The following is a 26,593-nucleotide window of genomic DNA, read 5'->3' on the forward strand; positions in this document are numbered from 1 at the left end:
ACCCTGGTCCTCCAGGTTGGGGGTTGGTTGCAAGGCTAACAACCTTGCACCGTAAAAAGGAAGATGTTTCGAAACCTCAAACTCGGAGAGACGGACCTAACAGAGGACCGAATGGAAGAGGAGAATTGAGGCCATGGACCGAATACAGACCGGAGAGCCATAGTAGAAGGTGAAGTTGAGAATTTTCAAAAATACAATTTCTCAGGGGAGGCAGAAATACTCCTGTCGATCAAATTGCCATCAAAGAACCACTACATTTTTGTGAGATTTAAGGTTCTCATAGCAGTGCAGGTATTTTGTGTCTGAGCTTGTGGTTAGATACCAACAATTCAGAGAAACACGCTGTTTCCATCTTCAGGACAGAGTAGTTGTTTTGCTTTGTATATCTGCAGTCAGTGACCAGAGGAAATGTTTCAGAATTTAACATTCAAATTCTAACCAAAAACCAGTTTTCTCACATCCCTAGAAATAAGCATTAAGATAACAGTTCCTTTATTCCCTATCACATTTTTACAACATAAATTACATATTTTGTGGTTCTTTGTACCATCATTATGCTCTTCTATATTACAATAATTATAACGCTGCCTTCAAGCCATTACACGAACAGAAGGAAGCTGATGCATAAGCAGGGAGTTAAGACACTTGTAGTCAGCAGAACAACTCTTCATAGAAGAGCTGCAAACAAGGCAGTTCAGAAGTCCCACTGGTCAGGTTCAATTTCTAACTCTGCGAGCTTCTCAGCAGCCAAGATGGAAGCCAAATCATCTGCAAACAGATTTCAGTTATCTAGGCAATTTCCCTATAAAGATCTACACATCCGATGAGTTTACACAAACACTAAAATCACTTTATAAAAACAACAAAACTTAGTATACAATATTATTATCTTCTGTTATATACTTTTTAGGTAATGGAGAACCATTTTTGTTAAATCTGATAAATGTTATTGTAGAGTGAAGAAAGCCTGCAGATTACCTTGGCTGTCAACCCTGCGATCACAGATTGGCATGACCGGGTGCAGGAGGCGCGGCACAGTTGGGGCGGTGTCGGCATGACGTTGACGGCACTGCTTGAAGAAGGAGTGTGCGAGGAGCTGACTGGCCGATGGCCGCAGGGTGGGGTCCCTCTGGAGGCACAACTCAGCTAACTGGTGAAAGGGTTCCGAGAACCTCCGCTGCTGCACGGCCTTCAATTGCATCATGTTGCTGGCCACGCTGTCCCCTACACCAGAGTCTGCATGATGCACTGCCAGTTAACAACTTACCACAGCAAAAGGCCATTCATTTGCCAGGTATGTTCATGAACGGCCAGGTGTAGCAGCTATTTCAAGGTCACTCATCTTTGAGTACGTTAACAACTGTATACATACTTAGCATAAAACAGGAGGATGTTGCGAATGATGAATTGGAGGTAAATAAGGTTATTTTAAGATATACTCCAGTACTTGCCTGGAGGGACTGAGGGAAACCATGAACAGCTTCAGTTATGACAGCTGGTTTATAGACTGGAATTCATACTCTTGACCAGCAAGAGTGCTAATCACTTAAACGCTTCATATCATACGTATACACATATGATGTATGTATGTACCTCCAACCTGGCTTAATTGATTTTCATGTAGCCAAGATTTTTTTTCTGTATACAGCTGCAAATCTGATTTGCTGAGCTCCTTGCTTCTTAATCATGCATAACCTAGCATCAATCTTTTTTGTCAACTTCCACACATTTATCATCACTTACATTAATAATATGATTGTTGTAGTTCTGGAAAGTGAATTTACATTTCATTATTTCCTGTAACGCTGACACAAGCACATATTTCTCCCTTCCAAAGTTAATGAGATCAATTTCTATTAATCTGCTACTTTCCAAATTGACAGAAACTCTGTCTGATATTGTAAATTCCCTTAAAGCTGAAAAAAATTTCACCATATCTGCCATAAAATTCAGTACAGCTCATGTGATGTGCATACTCATATGTTCTACCACTTCCAAAATAATGACTAAATCAATTTGCATTTTCTGCAACATACTGCTAATATATTATCATTTAACATTAAATTTCTTAGTAAGACGGTAAAGCTTTTAAACAAATAATTGCACCAAACTTTCTGCATTCCTTACAAATTAAATATATTATTAAAGACTTGTAACTGGGGAACAGTAGTGAACCAGAACTAATATGTGAAGCAGAGAGGCTAGTACCGTGGAGTGCTGACTGCTGTCCCCCATCGTCATCATATAAAGATGGCAGTGTAGAGTGGTCCAACAACTGTGGCGCACAGCCTCGGACCTTTTCCGTCAGCATCAGCGTGGTTGGCGTGTGTGCAAATGGAACGACTCCATTTGCAAGTTCACACGCTGTCATTCCTATGCTGTACACATCTGATTTCTCATTGTATCCATGCAAATTCTGTCAATAAAACATGAAAAATGTGGGATTATCTTTACTAGAAGTGTTAAGAATGGCAAAGTTTCATATGAATAACAAAATCAGTGCAGTGGTTAAAGGTAAGGGAACAGTGGCGCATCATGCCCTTACAACAGGTACTGAAGGCTAAAAATTATTTAAATAATATTAAAAATTTAAATTTCAACTGCAATTAAAACACAACAGGTCTCACAAGGTGGTAAACTGTCCACTGTTTTCAATTAGTATATGACAGTCCTTGCTGAATACAGAAATCTCAGTCACACTGATACTTCATGTGCAACAGTTTTAGTGCTGTAAGAGTCAAATATAATTACAAAAGTTGGAAATGAATGAAACATAGTGAATGTGATCAATTACTATCAGAGAGAAAATTAAGATTGCAAGAGAAGCAGAAGAAATAATAAATCAACGTTTTATGTGAGTGGAAATTGCATCTGATGCTGAAAACAAACAATCTTTCTCTACAAATAGGTAGTCAGTCTGTCTGTTAGCAAAAAACACTGTTTTCAGAGGCAAAAGAAAAGTTTGCTTTTTTCATATTTAAATAAGGGGTGGCAGTTTGGTTATGCTGTGTCAAGTGAAACATGCCAGTCGAAGGCACTACAAACTGTGAAAGAAATTGGAATTCAGGGCAAACAGAAGCTGCTTGCAAAATTCTTTATACAAACAATTTATAAGATGGCAAATTATTGCACAAAGGCTTGTACAGCTCATTTAATTTCAAACAAGTTTGCCCTGGCCTGTATCCACATTTCAGCTACAAAACCCCAGTCCATTACATGGCACACCAGTCAAAAGATTATGGCAGTGGAAAAACACTGGTCCAAACAGACTCAATAGCTATTACCAATTCCCCCTGTCAAATTACATGAGTCACAACTAACATGATCAAAGAGACACTCAGAGAAACTATAAGGCACCAAATACACTGAAAATGAGGTATTTCCTTCCACGGAAGGAGTGAAGTAGGCAGCATTAATTCTCACCTGCTCCAGCACCTCAGGACTCAGCCAGTTTAGGTTGCACGCTGTGCTGCAAGGGAAGGAGTGCACAGAACGCTGCCAACGACCATGCTCTACTATCCGACATGCATAACGCAGCCCAGATAGGCACGCCCGTCCACAACTTGACACTAAAATGTGGCTGGCACGTATTGCTCTGGAAGACATGCCCAGCAGTCAAACTCATCCTTTCAAATTGATAACACACAATAATGAAGACAATGGCTGATAGGTGGCTGGAAAGGAAGCTTGCACTGTTTATAAAAACATTACAGCAGGGAATAAATTCAGACACAACAAATAATAATACTTAAAGAGTATCCAACCAATAAGATGCAATAAAATTTAGACATTCTGTTTTGTCTAATAACAAGACGACACGGCTCAACTTTGTTGAAAAGACGTAAGACTTAAAATTGTTTATTTGTCACTTCATTTTTAAAAATTGCATATTTTAAACATTTACATCACCCTCTTAACAAATTCCCTTGACTCAATTATAAAACTTATGAAAATATTCTTGGAATACTGGTGCACTCTAAAAGTAAAACATATTTATATAATTTCAAGAAATCAAGACACAAATGTGAAAATAACCACATCAATGACATAAATTCAGAAGTGAAAAATTGATGGAGAGACCAACAGAAAAATGATGATCAGTTCATCTAAATTCTATTGAACTATAGAAGAGTAATATGGAAAAGAGACATCCCAAAACAATGCAAAAAAATTACAAAGTAGATTTTAAAGTAATTCTAACTTTTAACACTGAAACATGGACCCTTACAATGAGAAACCAAAATAAATTAAATTCTATGAAATGGATGTGAAATGATTTTTGATTGATGGAAAAACAAGAAGGGGCAGAATTAAATATAAAAGTAGCTCAAACCCAAAATTTATAAACAGAATTAAATGAGACATGAGTAAAATGGTTTTAACATTCAGAGAAAATGGATAGAACAAGGATATGACACATGTTAGAAGTAGCATTTAAAGAAGACACCCATAGAGTAACCCAGAATAAGGTGGTTCAGCCAGGTATTAGAAGACACCAAGAAGAGGAGGAGATGTTGACAAGAAATAAAAGAGAAATACAGTAAGAAGGTAGAAGAGATTGGAAAGTTTTCATCTGTCAACTCATATAAAATGGGAACTACATTAGAACAATATACACATTGTCCACCACAAATCACACATGTATTGTCCTAGGATTAAATCCAGGTTTCCACAGTACGAAGCCAATGACTAACTGCCTCTTTTTAGCATTAGAAGCAGTCACAACAAATATTGTAGCCTGGAAGTTTCAACAAAACATGCACTAGTATCAAAACCCGCAGTATCTGATTTGTTATTTTGCCAATTCATATTGTTGCATAACTACTGACATTGTGTTTGGCTCATACACCATGGAGATATATTTATTTTGAATTTGACAACTTAGACGTGGAAGCTGCAACAATGACTACAACAAATTTTCAAGGCATCTTTTCATTCAGCCTACCATACCTGTGAATGTATCCCTTTCGATGGACATAATCTAGTCCTTGGAGAACATCGCGAAGAATGAAAGCAATGGCTGCCTCAGGAAGACCATCTGTAAAATGACTAGACAGCAGATCCCTGCAAGAACCATATGCCATCAGGGGTGCCACAACGACCACCTCTGGACCAGACACAAATGCTGCATAGTATGGCAGAACATTAGGGTGCTGCAGCTGTCTTGTCAGGATTATCTCATGCTGTAAAACAAGGCTCCACATCACACACTTCATTAATATGGTCAGAATTTACCAAACACTCTGAGAATTCACTATAATGAAACATTAACTTAACACAGAAACTCTGTGAAGCAGTCTTGCTTTAGAAGCTGAATATCCTGCTTTTTATGGAAGTTTAATATGAAGATGGCTGCCTTCTGGTTTCTAGCACTGTGTAGTCTGGTAGGATTTTAAGAACATTTCAGAGGTCCTTGCTGCCTCCATCATCAGTACACAGTGCTACAACCCAGAAGTCAGCCATATTCATACTCATCATCATGTGAACCTCAAATGCTACATTCATCACCATACTCACAAAACCCTACAACAAACCTGGCTCTGAGTCAGCTGAATGTAGTTAACACCTTCACATTCTCTTCACTTAACATCCATTTTATCATCATCATATTTATGCCAAGGTCTCTTCTTTTCACACACACACACACAAAAAAAAACATCACTCCAAAGACCTATTACATATAACATCCCATTGCTAATAGACTCAGCTTTCTTCTGATCTGAATCCCTTCAAGAAAACCTTACCCCAAGTGAAAAGTATCATTCCTTTTTTAGACATACATTTTAAACCATCTGTTAGTTCAATGCTACTTTTGTCCCATATGATCCCTGTAATACCACTAAATCGAAATTATATTTTTCTAATTGACTTGCTACTGATATGAATGAACCTGCCCAATAAAAATTCCTGATGTGCCAAGTTCTAAAGGTCATATCCTTTTGTTGCTTAGGTTGTGAAAACAACAAATCCAAGTCCAAGGTTATTTATGACATTTTATAATATGCTAATTTTTTTTACAATGAGGGGCTGTTAGATCCCAGTTAAACTATCACTTGGGCTTATTCAACATATTTACAGCTATCCTCCACATCTAGTGGCTGTCACCTCTATCTGTGACCTGAGGATGTTTATTATATATATAATTTCTTATTAAAAATGTCAAAATCTTCAAAGTTTCATACAGAAAAGAGAGAATATCAATAATGTGGATGCTCTCATTTAAAGTAGTAATATGCATAAGAGACATGAAATACAAGATACTGTGAATGTATGTATCCAGAAATAATCAAATCAAGTAATATAAGGCATTTCAGATTTCTCATTATATTTTGCAATAAAATATAAAAGCCAATAATTAACTTAATATTAATATAGAAATTATTCCCTGTTTAAAGGTAAGAGTTGGACCAACTCCACATCCTAAACAGGTGCTTGGTTTCTTTCAAAGTCATCTGCATCAAAAAGTTCCCCATCCTAATTTATTGTTATATTAATTAAACTCTGCAAAAAATTACTACTAATAATGGCATACTGAAGTGACGAATAATTTGAGAATTTCTTGTGACAGACGAAAACAGGCAGGTACTTCAGCCCCTACTTTGAGTAATGTTACTCTGTAGGGCACCACAAATAAGATAGTGAGTGAAAGATATGTATACTTGCCTGGATAAGATTTGCTTCTTGCTTTGATTTGTCCATGTTAAATTTTTTAATAGCAACCAGTGTACCAGAAGGGAGATGTCTGGCAAGATGGACTGTAGCAATATCTTCACAGCAATGACCCAAATCCGAGCACAACTGGTAATGTGCAGGGTCTGCTTCAAACATCAGCATATCAATGCTGTGCTGCAATGTAAGAATTCACATTTCTGCATGTAGAGTTATTTGATATCACTTTGAAGTTACTAACCTATATGAAACTATAACCTAGCTTTTACTGATTATCTAGTTGCAGCTACAAGAAACACTTACCTTCAAAAATTTATTTGTACATACGCAGTGGCAAACTATTCATTTGCTAACCATATCACACTCAATAATATTCTAACAGAAATTAGCCAATTCCCATACCTTAAACATTAACGCACACAGCCATGTTTCGTAAAACAGTTGAACTTTAATATGCGCTACGACTATTCAATCATTACACCAATACTTGAAAATGGAGTGTGTAAACAAAATCAGCCGACGTGAATATCCGGGTACAGCAACTTGCGTTGGCTTATTTTCAGGCAGAATCATATGATTTTATTCCTAACGTATGGTGCCATGCATACCGTTTACCAGATTAAATATATAATACATTCCGTGAACATGAGTTGGCTACACCTCAGTCGCTTGAATAATGAGTTTTACAATTCTGCACATGTAACTGCTAATGTTGATACCGAATGCCAGTGTAATACTGTTTCCTGTATAAGACCAATGACAATACTAGTACGACACACTATTATTGCAATTTTCGGCAGTTGATGTTAATTCGAATACGTAACGAACCTAAACTACATAGGAAGGTAATACATGTTGCTTCAGTGTTTTTCGTCATGTTTCCAGCCACTTCGTTCCAAATTGAGTAAATGTAGTTATGTCTTAGCTTACTAAGAGTGACGAAAACCTTCGTTTCTTCTTCTGTGAATTTCCATTAATAATTTAACGACACAAAATTATGTATTACAATCTATTCGTAGGATTTGGCTTCTCTAAACCGTGCCAATTGGTGTAATTGCAATAAAATGTCTAGCTGAATCCCACTAATTTATTAAACCAGCTTGAGTAAAGCATTTATTTAGTAAAACGATGGGCTCCCAGTGGTGATGTAACTTCCGAATGAACGAGTTGTGATGAACAAATCAGCATCGTGACTGCGTGCAGGCAGTACAAGTCTTGTAAATAAAAAGGCACAATTTAAACCAGCATTAAAAAGATACTTAATTACACACTCCTTTTACTCTGTCGATGAATTTCTAATGTTTACAAGTACGTCATAATTTTTTCTATTGTATATAATGGGTACAGAAGAAGGCAATGGCAAACCACTTCTGGATCATCTGCCAAGAACGTATATAAACAGGTCCCAGTCCGAGAAAAGGATGGAAGGATCCTGTTCATATGGACCTGTCGTCAGACAGAACACTAAATAATAATAATATAATGGGTGGATTTATTTGTAACTTATCTCTACTTTATGTGAACCCTTTGTATTTTGTGACATTTATATGATAGTATGACTTGTATTTGTATAACATGTATTATTATGACTTATTCTACATCCTGTTGTCATCTGACTAACTTATGGATCCATGGAATGTAATAAAGATGTATGTATCTGCCTTTTTATTTACAAGACTTGTGAGATTTGATGGTAGACTGTTGAAAATTTTGATCCCTGCATAATATGCACTCTTCTGAAAACATGAGAGGTTGGCAATTTGTCTATGAAGCTGATTTTTATTCCTTGTGTTGACACTGTGTATAGCAGAATTAGTTTGAAAATGTTCTTGGTTATTTACAATAAAGTTCATTAATGAGAATATGTATTCACATGGAAGAGCTAAGATATTATTTCCTAAAATAGCATTAACCAGTTTATCATTGTCATGGAGATGTGTTTTCTTTCAGGTATGGACTGAATTCATAAACATGCTTTGGCTTCAAACGGTTAAATACATTTTAATTAGTCATACTAATTTCATGATGATGTGAAATTAAGTGAGAATACTGTGTAATAGTTCTCTTGTGACTAAATCATAGGCTTTCTTGAAGTCTGTAAAAAAGATGATGCTCTGTCTCAATGTACTCACATTTTCTCTACTTGTCTGAGAAGTGTAGAATACCTGATCAGTTGTTGACCATACACACACACACACACACACACAAAGGACAAGACAGGGGCCAAACATTACAACACAACTAGGATTTGTAACATCAATACAATTATACAATATAATGCAGACAACATCAATAGAAGAACAATACAAACAGGGCCATCACAACCAACTGAAACATCAAAAGTGTACTAATAAAAACACCAATAGCAATGCTTTTAATTAATTATTTTAACTAGTGATAAGCATACAGAGGTTTGGTTGCCTGATTATGGTAGTCATGGAATGAGAAAATATTTATTTTAATATGGAAAGATAACAAGCACTACAGCTTTGGAATTGGGTTTTAGGCAAAGTAGAATCTTGAAACAGCAGTTAAGAAAGCAAAATGTGTTACTGCCAAGTAGGATTTTAAGTTCTCACAGTGGTGAGTACGAAGATGGCTGTCTTCAGAGTTTTTATTGCTAAAACTCATTTTTAATACTACTATGATGTCAATGTTAATTCTTCAGACTGGAGTGTGATTGATATTGGTAAGTGTGCATGTCCCATGATGATGATGTAAAGGATAGGCTTTATGAGTAATTACACTTGCACATAATACACAAGTCATGTGTTCTAAAATAGGAAAATAATACACATTAATGTTTTCAATTATATGGGATATAGGCACTTGCACTTTTTATTAGTAAGGTCTTGCTTGGGTAAATTGATCACTGAATTTCATATGTAAGTTCCTTAAAAATGTTCTGATTTATTTTAACAATTTAGTAACAATGCAATAACAGAAAACAATTTTGTACTTCATTTTAAAATCATGGAAGACACATTGAATACATTTCTGGTAAAAATATTACAATTATAGACATGTAATGCAATAATAACAATAATTAAATAACATGTTTACATTGAACACACCATCACAATTCATCCCTATCTTCAAACTCATAGTCATCGGCGTCTGACTCTGAGTGAGAACACAGATTTGCTTCATTGGAGCATAGCTTGATGTCTATGTTATCTGCATCTCTGCCAAATAGTCGCAGGATATTCTCCTCATACTCCTCCACAATGCCTTCACACTACAAATGGAAAAGCACACTTTACCTTAAAACCAATGCTTACCACATTTCTGAAAGAGCCATATATATATAAACACATCTCTTATAATCTCATGACAAACATTCTCCATTTTTTTCCCATCCATAATTACACCTCTTGGAGCTCTCTTCCTGTCTCTTTTATGTGTCTTCTCTCTTGGTCTCTCCAATGAATACATTTATTGTCTTCCCATTTTGGATCTCTCAAAGGAACTATAATGGCATCAATGTGTAATTTAATTTCACTAACTATTCTTTAAGTGTATCTACTGGGTCTACAATTTATGAGGCTGTGGTCGTGCTTGCATTGCGTGGTCGGCCGGCGAATCAGTTTCAGTGCCGCTAGTAACAGCAAACTACAAATATTTCTCGTCACTAATACATGTTATTACATTAATTGTTCTTACCTTAAATCACAAAAGATGTTCAAAGTGACTTACTTGTGCTTGCAGGCAACTTCACATCTCGTTAACATGTTTCGAAATACTCGACGAAGCTCTTCTTGGGAAATTGCCGAAATCAATTGTCAAATATTTTCTTTAAGTGATTCTGCAGTGTGCGGGTAAATTTTGAACGTTATGTAAATTTAATAGTAAGACCCTTTTTCCAAGAAATGACCGATGAAGAAAAGACTTACGGTTTCTTCATGCAAGAGAATGCTACAGCTCACACAGCTGATCGGTTGATGTTAGCATTAAGAGAAGTGCTTGGTAAACAAGTTATCGATCAATGGCCTCCACGTTCCCCAGACTTACACCCGTGTGACTTTTACCTGTGGGGCATGCTGAAGAAAAAGGTTTATGTAAACAATCCGCACTCTGCAGAAGCACTTAAAGAAAATATTTGGCAATTGATTTCGACAATTTCCCAAGAAGAGCTTCGTCGAGTATTTCAAAACATGTTAACGAGATGTGAAGTTGCCTGCAAGCACAAGGAAGTGACTTTGAACATCTTTTGTGATTCAAGGTAAGAACAATTAATGTAATAACATGTATCAGTGACGAGAAATATTCGTAGTTCGCTGTTACTAGCGGCACTGAAACTGATTCGCCGGTCACCCACCAGAAGAACACGCACGACTCCCGCCGACATCAACAGAGCACCAGCAAACCACGCAATGCAAGCACGACTGCAGCCTCATAAATTGTAGACCCAGTACTTTCACATTGCAACTTCATGCCCTGATTTAAGATTTTATCCTATTTGTTAGCTTCTGAATACTCAACAGGAATTTGATTTAAATTTCTATTACATATGTCGAAATGGATAAGTATCAGGTTTTTTGTCCTAACATTTCCCAATGCCAAATGCTATCTCTAAGTCTAGCAATATTTCAAATTTTTCTATACTTTGATTTCTTCTTTCAGTTTCTCAATCTGATTAAGGTTTACAACACAAAGAAGAAAATCCTTCAACTTTCTTCTAAGTCTTATAACACCATCTTGTATAACTGTTTTCTTGGTGCAAGTCAGGAAGGAAAGAAACAGAGACCAATTACATCTAGAGGGTTTAGGAACATGGATTCATGTTTAATCCTGCACAGTTTATTTTTATGAGCCAACAGAACCTATGCAAGAGTATGATGGCTTACTTTAAAGTTAATGTCCTTGACTGCATTTTTAGTGTAGGAAACACAAGAAAAGTAACAAGGGGCTAGACCTGGGCTGTAAGGAGGGTGAGGTTATTGACTTTTCTTTGAGTGGTAACAAAATTTAAATGCAGCATGTTCTGCTTTCATCATCTGACACAGTGGATGTGTGACTTAAGAGATAAGCATACATTATAATCAAGGTCACAGCATAAGTACAACATGCAGCAACATATAACTGCAGATGCTGACTCATAGCTGTCAGTGCTACCAACCACCATAAATGAAAGTTCCTTCAAGACTTACTTTCAGTCTTTACTGAACAGCCCTCATATAGAATGAATTTTCCAGGCTTTACCAGATTTCTCTTTAATTAAAAAGGCAGGGTTTATAAGTTGTTCTGAAATAGATACAATGTTGCTGACAAATATACATGGGGTAAATCACCATTTAACAAACAAATCTCTATCAACTATATTAGAGGTTCTGAACCTTTTAAGACTATGGCCACTCTTGCCCTATCTGGGAGAACTGCTTGCTACTAAGTTATGTAGGTGATTTATTGAAACTTCATGTAAGCTTATTAAAAGTTCTTGGATAACAGGTTCATATGTACTTAGTTACTTTTGTTAAAAAATTAATTTGTTATTCTATTATTTATTTACTTAAAGTTGCAATAAGTAACTCCGACATACTTCAATATGCAGGGTGAACAAATATAACAAAAACATAAACAGGCTGTAAAAACACATTGGTGAGGTGCAAAAAACTGTACTATTTGATATCATTTGGGCTTGTATTCATATGATTTTCTCAGGGACTGGATATAACTGATATAAACCAGTACTGATATTTATTTGTCTGAAATTTGATCGAAAGCTCTGCTAGTCTTACACAGTTCTCCAACAAAAATTGGGGCAATTTTTAAGTCTAGTCTTATCCGAGTGTTATATTTAAAACAGGTGTTCCCATATTTTGCTTCCTTTCCTTTTGGGTAACAAAGACCAGATGCAATTAAACACACATAGTAATTAATTACTTCTATTTCTGATTTAGTACCATCAATGTAACTCACATAAAATTTGAGGCTCTTGTTAAGATCTGAATCTTGGATGATGTCCACGTGGCTTAGGTCTGGATTCATCTGTCCATCTGCGCCAATGAGTCGTAACAGTGTTAGTTCTCCTGAAGTTTTGTATGTAGCTCTCACATAATCATCCATCTTATTACAGATTGTCTCAAGAACTTCTGTGAGATGCATCTCAGAGCGAGCATAAGACACCTGCAACAAGTCATCGCTTGTTCAGCAATGCTATTCCTAGCCAATTTGACCTTTCTGCAGCTGTGTAATGACTTATTTGTGAACAAACAATGAGAAAATTGAATTCTAAAGAATAAATATGGTATTTATATAGTGTGTCCAGTGAAATGTCTTCCAAAACTCTGGGTGGTTATTCATTGGCTTATTTTGAGTGAAAAATTTTATATCAACATGGGCTGAAATCTCATTGGTTATGTAATTATCTGATAAATCTGTTACCATTATCCTTTGATCATTGCATCCCACACAGTCTTATTGACAATCAACTAAATGGGTCATTCGTTCTTCAACAAACATGGCTACAACATGATGGCACACTACCTTATCTACAAGTCACATAGTAGTTGAATCTGTGCTATGAATACCACTGGATTGTTTGTTGAGGTCCACGTGCCTGGCAACCTTGTTCACCAGTCTTAACACACCTTGATTTCTACTTGTGGGTGAACATAAAAAACTTGGAAAATCAAGAGAAATCATAGACACAAACTCTCACAGTGCATCATTGACAGTAACAGACAAAGATATCAATCATGAAAGCTTACAGAAAGCTACACATACCATTTTAAAATAAGCCTGCTTGTGAATGCCAGTTCAGAAGGTTATTTCAAATGGCAAGATACTTTATATACATTACATCACATCACAGACATTAACAATACACTCATCATGGATGAGCAGAGTTTGTTGACCCCTGTATATGTTTTGTGTCTATATATGATTTATACAAAGCCTGCAAAGATGGTTATTCTTGTGTTAGATGCTATACCCCTACAACTGTACTTGAGGGTGAATGGAAAATAAACAAATTTTATCTCACAACACTGCAATCCATGTTATCACATAACAATAATTCCTTGAATGATGTAGTGCTGAAGCTACTCTGAAGATGGACTGGACCACACAGGAGACAAGTTAAATGCCAAATTTCACCCCTTCAAATATTATGCAGTAAACCCAATTATAACACAATCCCAAGGAACCTGAATGTTTTTCCTGTTACAGACAGTTTTCTGTTTAACACATGTGCTTGTTTCCAAATAAAAATAAAGCAAACTACACACCCCATCTATTTACAATCCCAATAAGAAATCACAAATTCATACTTTACATGTGCATAGTTCTTACTCTCCACGTCTTTAGTGAGTGGTCTTTATTTTTTTTGCCTTTTCCTTTTATTTAACCCATCCCCACTATTGTCTGTTCTGATAACATACACAAAAATATGGGAGTAGCAAAATAAGTGCAGATAAAAGAGATAGAGCAGCAATACCTCCCCAAAATCAAAAAGAATTTCAGTAGGTTAATTTCAAAATTCTGTACTGGCTTTAAAAGTATTTATTTTACATATGAACATTACTATTGATGATTATTATTGCTGGTCAAAAGATGTGCTTTTTCTTCTAGATAACTGGGTTCATGTGGAATAAGGGAACACTTTTAGGAAAAGAAACACAATATCACTAACAGAAAATGTTGGAAAATTACCATCCTTTTTATCTACTTTATTAACGGTTATGTTACAGGAGTAGAGAATAGCTAGTGGTAAACTGACAACCAACACAATTACTTTCACGAAATTCCTGGCTTTTATAGCAGTGAAAGTTTACATTGTGGTCCTCTGGATTTTGACATAATTCTATCCTGAAGTTGGAGACATCAGGTTACTCCAACAAACTGGTAACCATCCAGAAGCCTATATGGTGTCACATACCAGAAGACCACAGTCAAAAAGTTTACTTACAGTTTTCTGTTTTTGGTTCCCCATAGAATCTAGTCTGTAACTCCCAACTTCCATGGTCCTCTTTGGATCAACTTTCTGAATTACACTGTCAATTTCTTCTACAACACTCTGGCACACTGAAACAATGATTTAGTTTCGTTCTCAACCAGGAATGGAACATGACACCACAACCAAACCAACGGCCAAGTGGTAAGCACTTCTGCTTCGCAATCGGGAGGTTCCGGGTTCAAATCTCGACCCAGAGACCGGCTATTCTGAGGATTTAAGTAGTCTTCCTCAGACCCTACAAATGGTGGGGCAGTACTTTAAACTAAACAATGACTGCTTCCTTCCATATCCTTTAGTATCATCCGTCACTACAGAGTCGTGAAATAAAACCACATATAAAATAAAAATGTAAACACTACAAATACTTGCCTAAACACCGTACATTCTTGGGATCCACGGAGGCCAATGTGTAATGTGGGAATACGAGAAGCAGAAGACTATAGATGAAGTGCATGTTGATCTGGAAGAAAGAATATGCGTGCATTTTCACGACAGAGATAAGGACTTGAAAGACCTGAAATATTTTAAAATAACCTTGGAAATTTCTATGTTCTCACGATTTCAAATTATTTGTATAAACACTGAAATGGTTGTTAACGGATTTATAAAACCTTTATCACACATGTAAAAGAAAACACCTGTAAACGCACGGTGTCACCACATGAACAATTTGCGGTACTGCTGTAAGCAATTTGTTGTTCTAATAACGGACGAACTCTGGTTCAAGGCGGGTGCGTGTTGTGACACGTGTGATTATGTGAAATTAAATTTCTCTTGTAGTACACGTCAAGTTCGAAGTGGAAATGAATCCGTTGGTAGCATTGTTTACATTTCTAAGATGGCGATATTCAAGCATATGTAATTTAATTTCTATCTGCTTTTAATTGTTCAAGAAACTATTGCCCACGTGTGTTAGTTGAACCGTTACACTTAGAGATAAAATTATTTCCAGTTACAGTTTAGTATATATAATGTAGAACGCATGTTCATCGAAATGATTTAAATTATGTGAGAGGGCAAGTCGTTTCCGATTGGTGGTATAGTCTAAACAATTTGACGTCATCAAGATCTAAATTTTAGTGGCAAATATTTCTATGGCGGATGGACATTAAGTGTGCGTCTGAGAAATCGGAAAATCATATAATCATCAGTAGAAGTTTCAAGGTAAATGTTATGAAATGTGTTTATGTGAAACACTCTTTAGTTGGGAGAGATGTGTGACTACATCTTGTTTTAAGTCACTCCAATTATGCAGAAATATATTATAATGGTTAAAATACAACACCAAAATTGTTTTCATCATTGGATGCGTGTGCTTAAATTGTCTTAAATTCTGTGTTTGAAGAGGTAACATATACACGGTAATATTCATTCAAGTAGTTGTAAATGTGACAGCTTATTTGGCATGTTGTCAAGTTACGATTTCATATTAATCGTCTTCCATGTTTAACGCATGACCCTGGTTTTTACGCGTGCTTTTAGTCTTAGAATCATTGATAAAGCAATTTATTTCTTATATCAAGTTGTTCAAAGTGGGCGAATGTTTTGTATGGGAAGTTGCGTTCAGTATCGGGTTAGTCCATTTTGGAGCTAGTTCGGGTGTGTAAGGTATCAGGAATGTTTTGGTTCAGGGTTTTGTTACAGTGTATGACGTAACACCTGAAGGATAAACATTGCATTTTGTGATATATTTCAAAATAGTAAAATAATGTGTAATTATGACTACCTGTAACATTCGTAGAAATTTACAAAGTTTATTTTAAGAAAGGGCATCCGTCATTACATGGCTCGCAACAGCTCGTAATGACGAATGAGAACCGGAGTGGACGAGTCCAAATACATGTCTCTCCTCCCCCCACCCCGTAGACCTGGCGTTGTTGCTTCGTGCGCTGAATGTGTACATCGGCCATGATCCTCATTCGGTCACCTGCTCAAACGTCGGGAGGGAAGATGAATAAATTGTGTTTGTTAGAAAAGGTGATTTGTTGTTATGTCTGCATATTAGAACGTCATGTACGAGTTCGTGTGAAATAGTGTGTGGTGTGAAACTCAATATACACGAGGTAAGGAGTGGATTACGACATTTTATTTTAGTACTTGGACTAGTGTTGTCGTCTGCTAATATACTATTGTTTGTAACACTTTCATTACGAACCTGTTACGTATGTTTATTTTCTAGTGCTTTAAGTTGACTTTATGTGATGTGTTTGTCGAAACTGTCATTTTGTGTAGTTCGTGAGGTTATAAAATTTTGTTTGCCCTTTCGGAAGCAATATTAGCAGCACTTTTCAGTGTTGACCTATAGAACAAGACTTTTCTTTTTCTTTAACACGAGGTTAAATTTACAAATATTTGGTCTCGTTGAAGATTTTTATTTCATTGCTACGATGTTGCCAAGTATGGTTACTAAACGAACGTTGCAATGGAAGAACTTGTTTTGTTGGTGACAAGGTGGAATTGGAGGAACCAGAAAGACAGAAAACGAAGGCGGGGCGAGATGGTAAGGAAGGGAGGAAGTATGGAAACGAACCTCTGTCTAATGGGAAAACCGGTCTACCGAAGCTCAAATACCAAGTTATCTTGAAATTTTCAACTTAGATGGAGTAGAATATGTTTTCAAGGGTATACTATAGTGTGTAGTATTGTTTGTATGTATGATGCTGAATTGCAGTGGAGAACATTTTTGTTTGTTTACTCACTGGCGGTCTCCAAGAAATATTTTGAACAACGAAATCAAAGTGCACCTATAAGGTGAGTGTACGTTACGGCTATTTTTATACACATGGTGCTTCTAAACTCGCCCTTATGTACTGAAGCTCCGAAGGTTCAAATTTGCTTTCTTCGTCGTCTGTATCGATTCATTCAACCACTGTTTTAGAGCGGCAAGAGGGGAAAGGTTTGGAGGGCGACATTGCCAGATGTATAAAAAGTATAAGTGGCACAAATCATAGCTTACTTCGTAATTCCAATTCACACCTCTCGTTTGGAAATGAAGCATGGATGTGCCCTGTTTTACATTTGAAGTTCTTGTTCGCGAATAAACTAAATTAGCATGCCGGAATTTTATAGTGAAAGCGAGGTAAACGTGGCAACATTGCAGTCCGGGCAACACCGTTGATAGTGCTATGTTGCCGCACTTATTTTACGCCTGCAGCAAGCAACTTTTCGCTCGGTCTGGGTCACTTTCATCTTGGAACATGGGGAAAAATATAACGTTTACGTGTTCTCAGCCAGGAACCAGTTGTTTGTGGGACAAAGTCAGCATGAGAGACCAACAGGAGAACTTGCAAGTTTCGTTCTGGAAGATATGCGTATCGCCAAATCATTTCACCAAGTTTCCAACGTGAGGACTTGATACACGTCTGCATTAGTTCGCAAGGTACTTTGCTATATGGTAACGATTAATAACTAATTTAGATGGCGAAACGTTTCAAAGGAATAGTTGTATAGTGATGACCGTGGGGGCGTGACCAAAGATTCTGAAGTGAGTGGGATTCCGAGGCAAATAAATGCCCTCTTTCCTCCGTAAGCGGAAGTTGCCAATGAAGACGGGTTGTGCAACAGATTTTAACCCTGAATTACGTCTCATTGTACCCGTGATTTATAAGTTACTTGGGAAATGGGCGACCTGTTTCGTTGTTTGGCATGACGTCAACGTATTGCTGTTGGTTTGCTTGCTTTTCTTGTATTCCCGTTTTCACTCGGTCTAACGCGCATGATCATGCCAGCCCGCCAGCTGGCACTTTGCCCGCAGCCAGCTGCATCATGGGATAAGGCCATCACGCACCGACACTCCGATGCGGACCAACAGCAGACTCCTTCCCACCCCACATACTCGTGTGGCGGCCTTCTCCTCCTGCTATTTGCCCGGGCGAAGTTTTGTCGCTCAGCCAAGCTAACTGTGCGCCTTGCGGGGCCGCTCGGTGGTTCCACTTTTGAAGCGGTAGGAGGAATTCAATGGCGGCAGAGGTGTGGCATGTTTGCTTGTCAGTTTTCTTGAAATTAAAACTTGATTTATATTATAGGCTTTGTGCTGAGCGCGTTCGCCTCGATTTGTAGCAGACCGTTTTGCCTATAATTTATTTTGCCAGCTGTATGATGTACTTTTGAGACTTATACAGAAGTTTTGAAAATCACCTTCCATCCATAACTTGCATTTCTACTGAAAGACTGAGTTACTGATCGTACATGCAATAGCAGTAAATATGGTTTTTGATACTTTATGTGAAACGAATGCTTGAATTTAGTAGAACATGGTGTTAAATATAAACACGGTTTGTGGCTTCTAGAAGCTTTTAGTCCAATGTAACGATTCATTGCATGAAAATCGGTACGTGCATGAAGCGTCTATTAATTTCCCATTTAAACATTTATTTGTCGCATGGTGGCCGTTTAGCGACGAAACTGGTGGATTTTGGAGTGACGCTGTTACTACGAATGAAATAAAATCCCTAACCTGCCTTCAGTTGTTGCACAATGCGCATTACAGGATTTGTAATCGATTTTTAGAGACATTTGAAATGCCAGTGGCGGAATATATTCGCGTAGTGTCTCGATGTTTTGTCTAATTTTGGGATTAAAAGCTGCTTGACAAATGCAAACAATGATCAGGTTTGTCAAAGTGGTAGTGAGAATATATCCGATTTGGGATTGCAATCTCCTTGTTTGTGATGACGCTCGAATGTCCCTGAAGTTGTGGCCCCGTAATAGGGATGACGAGTAGCTAGCCTTCTCGATCATCCCTTCTGCTGGTAGTTAGCAGGAGATAAGCGGTGTTGTTTTGTGTAAGAAGAATGTTGTGGTTTTTGTGCGACATCTTGACGTTTTTTAAACTATAATTTGTCATGATGTTTAATGGTGAGGAGTGCTGGGATTTTTAGTGCAACATTTTGTAGGTTGTAATCCTTATGGATCTGTGCTGCGTCGTCAGCTTGTTGAAGGAACTGCCGTCAGAAAATTCTACAACCTTAAGTGTTTGTGGAAGGTAGGTCTACAGCATTTCGGGGTTCATGCTTTAGAATTTCAACTTGTTTCTTCGTCTGATGCAGGCTTATCGTCCTTGTCTTTGAGAATATGCCTTCCATATAAAGGACATTCCTCGTATTATTTGTAGAGACAAGCTTAGTCTCCTTAATGCTACGGGTCCAAGGTGAACCGTGATCGTTTGTTTACGTCAGCTGGAAGTTGCCAAGTGTTTTTTTTATCGTTGCAGCCCTTACAGAATTCACTCACAAAACTTGACTATGATTTATGAATGGTAATATCATTTGGTGTCTTGGCACTTTTTAAGGTTAGCGAACAAAACCATGTCGTTATCAACTTACGCTTGACATATTAAATGCATTCCGTATTGGATTGAGACTAGCAGTGTTAAACTACCAGTATGGATGTTGTAGAAGTGGGGCTTCGAGGATCACTTCACTTCATGAGGCATTAAACATTTTCTAGTTGGTTAGGAACACCCATGTGTGTTCTGTATCATGTAAGTAGAAGTGTTTTTATATTTCATAAGCAGACACTTTTTGATCTGAGATTGTGTTTAATGTGAATAATACTAGTTTTTTCCATTAGTTTCTGAATCCTGATTGAATATGGTATAATATTGGAAAGAAGTTTGATGCCAGTAAGAATTAAATACCATTTACTCCTAATATAAAAGCTCATGTCCATCATGCATGTGTGGACATGTTATGCATATGTTACTATGGCAATGCTGCAAAGTGGTTTTTGACCTTATGGGATAATGATCATAGGACTCTTAGTGTATTATGTTAAATAATTGTCCGTTGCAATAGTAATGCTGTCAGGATTTTCAGCTTCCAGTTACTGACCATGAAATCACTTCTTACTGTGTCTGGCTAATAAATGTCATGATCCACAGCTTATTTCTAATTTTACTTAAGTGCAGTTTTTGATGGTTGTTATTGTTATATGTGGGGCAGCTTATTAGTTCCTTTAGAGGCCAACCTGCAGACATTCAATCACTTTACAGTTTGTATCTGTCAACTCCTAATATAATAGCCAATGTCCATTACGCTTGACTGAATGTATGTGCCATTTGTGTGATGCAGAACAAATTGAAGTCAGGTTTTGACGATATCAACTCTTGGTTTCAAGAAATGCATATGAGGCTATAGTGGGGTCTGGGTGAGTCTGTTTGGTGGGAGTCAGGTTGTGTTGGTCCGTTTGTTAACAGTGGAGTTTGGCTCTCACCGAATGGAAGGGGTCAGCCTCTGTGAAGGTAATGTTTTAATAAATTGTATTAACTCTTCAGCACAAATAAGGTTAATTCTCATCAATTCTGACAGGTCTTATGCTAGTCAGCTAGTTGCTCTAATTTTGTGAATATTTTTATTGTAACATTTCGCAGATTCTTGGAGGTTGCTTCAGTTACATGCAATAGTAATTTGGCTATCAAAAACAAGGTAAGCACAGGCTTTAAGTAGAAGGTTTTATTTAGTTGGGTGCAAAATTGATTATTCCTGGGAGTATGCATCAAGAAGTTTTGCTGTTTATCCTTACGAGTACTCATAATTACAGTTACTAAGTGTGTACCTCAACATGGGACAAATTCCAAGTGTCGCTGCTGAGGATTGAAATTTGTCTCCTCAGTCTGGAGTCATTTAAGAAGTGTATTTATTTGTACATTTGTATTCCCCATTTTGACATCATGACATTATTTAGCAGCCATATTTAACATTTAAATGAAGTATTTCTATTTCCCTCAACATAGTGTTACTCAGTGATGTGTAGATCTGGCATCTGTCGAATGTTTATTAGGTTCTATTTTAGTGACATCTGTAGTAGCAGTTGTTAGGATTTTATTCTTGTTGAAGTATTAACGTCATTGTTGGAACTAGGGCTTTTTTATTTTTACATAATGCTGCTGACACACAAGTTGAAGTGTTAACAGTATTGGGATGCTATTTCATTGGTTCACATATGCTCAGTGGCAGCATGTCTGATGTAATGTTGAAAAAGTGAAATATGTTCTGAAAGATCTAGTTAAGTTGTTAAAAGTCCTTTAATGCTTGAAGCATCTGACTGCCATTAAACAATTTAGTTTAACCTCAAAGAAGAGATGGTGCTTATCCATACACATATCAATTGATTTGTGCTATTGAGGGAAGTGACACAGCGCTTTGCTTTTAAACATTTGTTGGTTAATGCTGTTTTGATAATTGAATGAAACCCATAAATACACTCTGGGAAAAATACATATTTGTTAAATGTTGGAACATGTTTTTACAGATTGTTACTGCTGTGCATTATAGGGTCAGAGGAAATATGCAAGAAGTTATTGAGATACTGGATTCACCAAATGGAATGCTTTAGTAGCTTTAAGCACACTATTAAGAGCTAACAAAATTCCACACAACGAACATGAAAAGTGTGATTGAAATCATCTGAGAATGTTTGCTTAAAATTGTGATATTTTTTAGTAAGTTGGTAAGTTGGTGGCCGAGTGACCAGTGGGTGCAAAGGAGGTTTGCTGATAAGCAGCAGGAGCTCAGTTAAGAAGCCATGTGATAGAAACACTGGCAGCCATACTTTGTTGTTCGAAGTCTGTACCTGTTCTATGTGCAGTTTTGTAACCTTTGTAGATGGACTTGTATAGCCTGGTTTACAGATTAATATACAGTATTCATGAGTATTTGATTGTTTACATGCAAATACATTTAACAAAACAGTTCACATGCACTGGAAAGTATCGTTTCACAAAGCTACATTTGGCACCATTGTATGTTTTATGTTTCTTTGCTTCTTATCCCCCCCCCTTACTTCCTTTCAAGCCACAGGGTATCTGATTGGTGCACTCTTCAGCCATCAATTGTACTGAAAAGCACTAGTAGCCACATTTAGTGTTCTGATACTCATTAGGAATGCTGTTTCGTTGAAGATTAAATTGTAGTCTCTCTGTGGTGTCAGGCAACTGGTGATATTTGTTCTTCTTTGTAGTTCCTGTGTGCAATTCACATCTCATAACATTGATATTCCTCACTGAAGTTGTTTACGTTGTGTGAATCCTTAGGGAATAAAGTGAGGTAAGCTATTGTGCAGTAATGTGGAGGACTAGTTAAAAAAGTTTGTCAGTTTACAGTGTATTATATTCAAGTGCATACTTTAAGTGTTGTTCATTTGAAAAATGCCTTTCTTTTAGTTCAAAACATTTTAATAGTAATGCTAATTTTGCCATACACATCATCTTATTATTCTGAGATGCAACATAAGAGCTACCCTGCTTGTCAGGAGAATTTGAATTTTTAGATATTGATAAAACATTTTTGAATGCTATACATAAAAGGGATCTGTAGAACATGATTTGGAGCTGAATGGAGTATTTTTGGTATGGTTTTAATTGCAGTTTCTCTCATTGTTTGTTGACTTACTGCCTCATGTGACAAAACTTCATCTTACATGAAAATTGTACACTGAATCAGTATTTACCCAGTATTATGAGTAATATCTTGAACATCACATGCATGTAGATGTGTGTTCTGATATTACCAGACTCTAAGCATCTTGAATGACTGGAGTGCTGAACGGAGTCTTTACACATACCTTCACACTATTCTGCGTTTGGGTAGAATGTTATGCTCCAAGAACTTAGTATCTCACTGTTGTGTCTGTCATTTCTGTTGTGTGAAAATACTGCCTTTGGAGATCTGAAGTAATCATTTCTCCTGAAAGCAACTTGCACACACACAGTTGCATTTGAGGTCTTGCTGAGGAAATATGAATGACTTCTGGACAAATTTATGGCACATTCAGGTTTTTGCTTCCAGGATCGTCTGTTACCGTCGGATTGCTTGGAGCATCTTCACAGGCTTTGATAGTTAAATATTGTTGCAATGGAGGGGTTTAGGTCTAGTCCTGTCCTAACTTCTGATATAGTGATTCAGGGAAATTGGAAACTATAGAGTTTGTTTAATGGTTCATTACCAGTTGTAATACTTACTACACAATAATTGATATGAATGTGAAAATGATGCCTGTCATGTGTGTGGCTCTGTAGGTAATTGACAGCTTACTGAACTTGGGTGCTAACCACAGATTGAAAGTTGATGGAGCATTTATAGTGGAGAAACAGGTTGCCTTGAGCATTCCACCACCATTTCTGTGTAACATCAGGTTTTGCTTGAGTTTGTAAAGCACACATGCTCATTTTGTCACACCAGCACTTACCGCTGTTTTGGAATGTATGGTAGTGGTGGGCAGTTGTGTAAAACTCTTGCCATCTCTCAATCGTTGGAATATAGTGTTGAAGAAAATGTTGACAGTAGAAGTTACAAATTGTATGTTTTGAAAGCAGTTCTAACTGCTGATAGTATGAGTGGTCACTTTACCAAAGAATACAACTGGAAGAAAGAAACACTTTTGGTTAGAAAGAATTTTATTAAATTTAAACACCAGTTTGGGATAATGTTCATCTGTTTGTGGTGTTTAAATGGCAGCATATGTTCTATTTCCAATTAAAATTATTCACCATTTAAGTAATGTATTAATTAGTGTCTGGTACAATTATTACAGGTTTATATGTATGCATGGTCTCTGTATGAATGTTGATAGAGTTTGTATCTTTTGTAGATGTATATTCAGCAGATTTGGGCAGTATGGCTTGTAAGCAAGGTTGTCAGTTTTCTATCATCAGAGACTGTGTCTATGTGAATCTGTTTCAGCATTTTGTTTCCCTTTGATTTTGCTATTCATCCCAGCTGCATTGCAAGTTTTGTTACAGTTATTTTACCCATTCATTTAGTTGGTATTTTATTGCTTGCAGCTCTCCCAATGTGATTTGAGATGAAACGTCGTGTAGAGGAGGCAGTGAAGCAAGAGAATAGTGTGGCCAGTGTTTACGGTGCACCACCCCGCCACCAGGGGGGAGGGGCATCTACAACCCCTCTCTCACCACATACAGCCAACTCTCGCATTTTAACCTCTCATACAGGTGAACCTTTTTATGCGCTAACTTTGTTTATGCTAGTCAGTGGCATTGCCCTGTCAGAAACATGTTGCATTAATATGACTTGCATGTCTTTTTGATTTTATTGACTGCAACATTTTGGACAGTGAAGTTTAGTAGAAAGTAGTTCCATTGCCCCACTGTTTACCTGAATATAAAATATTACTTGATTTGTTGGTTATAGAAATAACCTAATCTTTATTGGCCACATGTCATTTCATTACACATGCTGGCCATGTGTCACAGTAGCATATCACCAAACCATTAAAAAACTGTTTGACTGACAGGGATTTAATGGTCTAAATGATGATGCTCCTTTGTGCTACTGCAGATGGACATGTAGATTGTCTGTGCTGCTAATTCACTTCACATAAAATGAGGTTGTTGGCTGTTCACACTTTAGCAAAATTGAAGAAGACTTATGGGCCCTTCCATGTATGCCAGTTGAAACTTTCAGCTAGGCCCGCTGATGCCACCCCCATGGCTTCCCAGGGAATGAAGCAATCTTAGGGTTTGTCACTCCTGGGGTTCTTACCCTTTGGGGCTTCTACCACAAGGGTTGCCCAAGCAGGGCTCTTTCACTGAGGGTCTTTACCTACTTAGGCCTGCTCCCCTTTGGGGCTTTGTTAAACAAGATTTTATTCCCATAACTTGGCCCCAACCCTTTGGGATATTCCTCCCCCTGGAATTTACCTACCTAGCCCCCCCCCCCCCAAGTAGCTTCTCAAAATTTGGCCTCCTCGGATTGCCCACCTCTGGGCATTGCCAGAGGCTTCTCCTGTGGCTTGTCACATACCAGGCTTTCAAAGTCCATGGCTTTGTCCTTACTGGACTTTAATCATTCTGGGTCAGAGCGGCCCAAGCATGATACCACCCCTAGTATTTTCCTCCAGGGTCTTGGTCACTTGTGAAACACTTTCAGCTGGGCTTGCCATCCCTGGAGCTGGCTTATGCTTTGGGTTAGTCACCTATGCATCCTGTTTCCATGACTTGCTCAACAGACTACATACCATGGTCAAGAAAACCTGGACTTGTCCCCAAAATTTGATTTTTTGTTCTATATGTCTCACTTTTTTTGGCTGGGATCGTGCTGCCCTATCAGTGGTCCTACAGACTACTCATTCTACCGTATAACAACTTGAGAATAGCAAATTGCTCTTTCATGAAATTTTGTATGGATGTTAAGCCTATGGATGCATTTACAGATTCATACCTCTTAACTTTGTACAGCTGATAATGCATGTGTGAAATGCTGAAGTTGTGAGGTGGGAGGGGATGATCCTATGCCAAGATGCCGTTATCCATAATGCTATCAATCAGTGATCATATAGGCTTCATTATGTCTTCCCCATTAATGGTCACATTAACTATTTGATGTCAATCCATAGGAGGACAGATGTTGCTCATGCTAACACTTAGCAGTGTTTATGTGAACTGTATGATCCAAGCTATGGGTTGCTTTATTTTTCTTCTCATTTTCTGCATAAAATGCTTGACTTTTATTGTGGAGGATCAGGGGATTTAAATCCCTTTACTATAAGGCTCACAGCTGGACTGTAACTTTAGAATTAATGGTTCAGCAGTATGCTGCTATGATTTATGGCCATTTAGACTGCATATAAGATGTAGCATGTGGCTGATAAAGGTGAAATTTTAATAATGTTGAGATGAGGAAGATGGTAGCACATTCCAGGCATATGGTCATCAGCAATTCTAACATTATACTGAATATTTAATCCATATCCTATCTACCATTTAGAAAGTTCACAGTTTGCATGATGTTTGTTGGCAGGTTCTAGTGTGGTACAGACCACATTCTCACCATTGAAGGGAGCATCTGGTGGGGGAGACAGGGAGGTGATGCCAAGCAGTGTTCAGTTTCCAGTGCAGTCCAGTTACAGTGCAGCCATGCCTGGAGCTACCACCACCACTGCAGTCAAGGTAAGACCCTTTTATTGAGAGGGTTACCCGTATGCTTACATTTTTTATCAATCGTTGTTGCC

At 37.4% G+C, this 26,593-nt stretch overlaps 3 protein-coding genes and 1 long non-coding RNA gene across 20 annotated transcripts in view; 2 read left to right on the forward strand and 2 right to left on the reverse strand.

Moving 5' to 3' along the window:
- Positions 1 to 475: 475 nt before the first annotated feature.
- Stlk (Ste20-like kinase) lies at positions 476 to 8,826 on the reverse strand. Of its 6 annotated transcripts, none has more exons than XM_022061017.2 (7): positions 8,802 to 8,826; positions 6,664 to 6,846; positions 4,951 to 5,183; positions 3,424 to 3,595; positions 2,209 to 2,416; positions 979 to 1,236; positions 476 to 768 (listed from the first exon to the last, which is right to left on the reverse strand). In XM_022061017.2, the coding sequence occupies exons 2-7, from the start codon at positions 6,832 to 6,834 to the stop codon at positions 695 to 697; spliced, it is 1,116 nt and encodes a 371-aa protein (XP_021916709.1). In that variant the 5' UTR covers positions 6,835 to 6,846; positions 8,802 to 8,826; the 3' UTR covers positions 476 to 694. The 6 variants fall into 6 exon arrangements, with proteins under 6 accessions (XP_021916709.1, XP_021916707.1, XP_021916708.1 ...); XM_022061015.2 differs by lacking the exon at positions 8,802 to 8,826 and adding an exon at positions 7,600 to 7,984; XM_022061016.2 differs by lacking the exon at positions 8,802 to 8,826 and adding an exon at positions 7,498 to 7,575.
- On the forward strand, positions 7,374 to 13,656 carry LOC110828363 (uncharacterized). The gene is made up of 2 exons (XR_002542637.2): positions 7,374 to 7,514; positions 12,746 to 13,656. It is a non-coding gene; the product is annotated as an uncharacterized LOC110828363 (long non-coding RNA).
- On the reverse strand, positions 9,556 to 15,423 carry sel (canopy family protein seele). Of its 6 annotated transcripts, none has more exons than XM_022061018.2 (5): positions 15,265 to 15,423; positions 14,996 to 15,086; positions 14,579 to 14,694; positions 12,589 to 12,795; positions 9,556 to 9,907 (listed from the first exon to the last, which is right to left on the reverse strand). In XM_022061018.2, the coding sequence occupies exons 2-5, from the start codon at positions 15,078 to 15,080 to the stop codon at positions 9,746 to 9,748; spliced, it is 570 nt and encodes a 189-aa protein (XP_021916710.1). In that variant the 5' UTR covers positions 15,081 to 15,086; positions 15,265 to 15,423; the 3' UTR covers positions 9,556 to 9,745. The 6 variants fall into 6 exon arrangements, with proteins under 6 accessions (XP_021916710.1, XP_021916713.1, XP_021916715.1 ...); XM_022061021.2 differs by having other exon boundaries at positions 15,277 to 15,421; XM_022061023.2 differs by having other exon boundaries at positions 15,249 to 15,414.
- Positions 15,424 to 15,651: 228 nt separating this feature from the next.
- The window catches only part of Sin3A (SIN3 transcription regulator family member A), a 55,657-nt gene continuing 44,715 nt past the window's right edge, over positions 15,652 to 26,593 (forward strand). For 2 of the 7 annotated variants that reach the window (XM_022061000.2, XM_087348121.1), the window contains exons 1-3: positions 16,515 to 16,689; positions 24,408 to 24,575; positions 26,383 to 26,531. In XM_022061000.2, coding sequence (XP_021916692.2) covers positions 24,428 to 24,575; positions 26,383 to 26,531 — 297 coding nt within the window. In that variant the 5' untranslated portion in view covers positions 16,515 to 16,689; positions 24,408 to 24,427. Of the gene's footprint in view, positions 15,791 to 16,513; positions 16,690 to 17,790; positions 18,006 to 19,343; positions 19,611 to 24,407; positions 24,576 to 26,382; positions 26,532 to 26,593 lie in introns of those variants that run through there. The other 5 variants (XM_087348119.1, XM_087348123.1, XM_087348120.1 and 2 more) reach the window with 5 other exon arrangements.

The sequence above is a fragment of the Zootermopsis nevadensis genome, unplaced genomic scaffold (assembly GCF_977971745.1).
Source record: "Zootermopsis nevadensis isolate Lab colony 2312 unplaced genomic scaffold, Znev_1.0 Znev_ptg000012l, whole genome shotgun sequence".
Taxonomy (NCBI): Eukaryota; Metazoa; Arthropoda; class Insecta; order Blattodea; family Termopsidae; genus Zootermopsis; species Zootermopsis nevadensis.

What these genes read in the sequence shown, in the direction of transcription:
- sel (XM_022061018.2), bottom strand. Translation starts at nt 15,080, where the DNA reads ATGCACTTCATCTATAGTCTTCTGCTTCTCGTATTCCCACATTACACA. An exon ending in GGAACCAAAAACAGAAAACT is followed by an intron (nt 12,796 to 14,578) that starts GTAAGTAAACTT and finishes GACTTGTTGCAG; the next exon opens with GTGTCTTATGCTCGCTCTGA. An exon ending in ACAAGAGCCTCAAATTTTAT is followed by an intron (nt 9,908 to 12,588) that starts GTGAGTTACATT and finishes TTCCATTTGTAG; the next exon opens with TGTGAAGGCATTGTGGAGGA.
- Stlk (XM_022061010.2), bottom strand. An exon ending in AAGAAGCAAATCTTATCCAG is followed by an intron (nt 5,184 to 6,663) that starts GCAAGTATACAT and finishes CTTGTTTTACAG; the next exon opens with CATGAGATAATCCTGACAAG. An exon ending in TCGCAGGGTTGACAGCCAAG is followed by an intron (nt 769 to 978) that starts GTAATCTGCAGG and finishes ATCTGTTTGCAG; the next exon opens with ATGATTTGGCTTCCATCTTG.